General features: G+C 45.2%; 1 pseudogene across 1 annotated transcript in view; it reads left to right on the top strand.

The window, feature by feature from the left end:
• TEOVI_000727300:pseudogene overlaps positions 1 to 1,532 on the top strand; it is a 1,721-nt pseudogene extending 189 nt beyond the window's left edge. Inside the window, exon 2 of the mRNA in view lies at positions 33 to 1,532. Within this exon, the coding sequence occupies positions 33 to 1,532 (1,500 nt within the window). The remainder of the gene's footprint in view (positions 1 to 32) is intronic.
• Positions 1,533 to 1,797: the final 265 nt, after the last annotated feature.

Raw genomic sequence — 1,797 nt, 5'->3', positions numbered from 1 at the left:
GGATGTTTGGGTGGGTGGACAGGGGTAGCGAGACAGTTCCTGATGTGCCGCAGCATGCTTACTATTCACAAAAAGGTGATACCTACGACGTCGAGATCATGTCTGTCGAACCAGGCCTTTTCAAAAGGGATTCCTTCAGGCGGATAGTTGTTGGAGGAACGGAGGGGATTTCGCGAAATTATACCGTCAACCTTCAGTCATGTTTTAAAAGAAATTGTAGCGCTACACTAAAGGTTGTGATGAGACTATACGATCTCGTATACACGCAGGAGTTTCCGATGGTTCGTTTTCTTCCTTCGCGACGTGCTACGGAGCTTCACAACTTGTTTACTGAAAACGTGCCACTGAGCCGTGATGAGGAAGAAACTGAAGCGAATACCACATGGAAGGCATACTTCCAACCAGTGTTGACGCTTAGCCCTGTCGTTGACCTTCCCAGCCCAATTCCACCAGAAATCAGACATCTCTACGCGAGAGAGGAGGCATCGGGAAAGTACCTTCCTTTGCTTTACATAAACAATATATGGGTGCTCCGGTCTCATCTCATGGAGCTAAACAAAACGACGGCGGAATTTCCTCTAAATTTTACGATTCGTATTTCACCCATTACGTCGTGGAAGTTGGGAATCCAATACAATTTTGATCGCTCCCTGAAACAGAATCAGGATAAGGGACTTATGAGGAGCGAAGACGCAGAGGAAATAAAGAGAATATTTCTCGAGACAAACCCATATTTTCTGGCGCTAACTCTCTTAGTTTCCATCCTTCACATGTTCTTTGAATATTTGGCTATGTCCAATGACGTAATGTTCTGGCGACGGCGCAAGGACTTTCGTGGTCTGTCACTGCGGACGATTATCATGAACTGTTATTCCCAAACTGTTATATTTCTATATCTTTATGATAACGATGAAACTTCATGGGCCATTTTACTTCCAAGCGGTATAGGAGTCCTCATTGAGTACTGGAAGCTTGCTCAAACCGCGCATTTTGTGAGAGGGGAAGGCGGTAGACTCCGCCTGCAGTTCGGTGATGGCTATGACAAGAGGACGAGAAAACATGATGACGTTGCCATTCGCTACCTTATGTACCTCTTGACACCCGTTCTTGCATGCTACACGGTGTACTCCGCACTTTTCAACACTCACAGGGGTTGGTATTCTTTTTTCATCGGTACACAGGTACGTTTTATCTACATATTTGGATTTGCCATGATGACACCTCAAATATTTATAAATTATAAGATGAAGAGTGTCGCCCAACTCCCCTGGCGTACATTTGTGTACCGAGCACTTAATACAATTATAGACGATCTCTTTGCGTTTATTGTGACGATGCCTTTGTTGCATCGTTTGGCTTGCCTTCGCGACGACATTGTTTTCATCATATTGCTGTACCAGCGGTGGATTTATCCTGTGGACACAAGCCGTAAGGAGGATTGTGAGGCCGATGATGACGATGGGGAGGAAAGATGCGTAGAAGACAAAGGAAAGAAAAATGTCGGGGGGCCCACGAGGGAAAAGGGGGACTAGAGAATCTACGAAGTTTTCGTTACATTTTCTAAAATGATACAAGACCCTCGGTATGTCAAGGAGTAAAAAATTACCCGTAGTGTTTTCCGTTGAGAGGGGTTGCGTCCATCGTATTCAAAGGGGGCTGATCCGCGGCGGACAATTCACTGATCGAGTTAATTAATTCTCGAATATTTTCTGTATACTAAGCTGTTGTGTTGGCAGCAACTCTTCTAACGTGCTCGCAAATCCCTCTGGTGCTGCTCCTTATGTGCCCGCCAATTTT

Source organism: Trypanosoma equiperdum (genome assembly GCF_001457755.1).
Source record: "Trypanosoma equiperdum strain OVI genome assembly, contig: ctg_1866, whole genome shotgun sequence".
Classification (NCBI taxonomy): Eukaryota; Euglenozoa; class Kinetoplastea; order Trypanosomatida; family Trypanosomatidae; genus Trypanosoma; species Trypanosoma equiperdum.
Note: the sequence above shows the minus strand (reverse complement) of the source record. Positions and strands in the feature narration are given on the sequence as shown.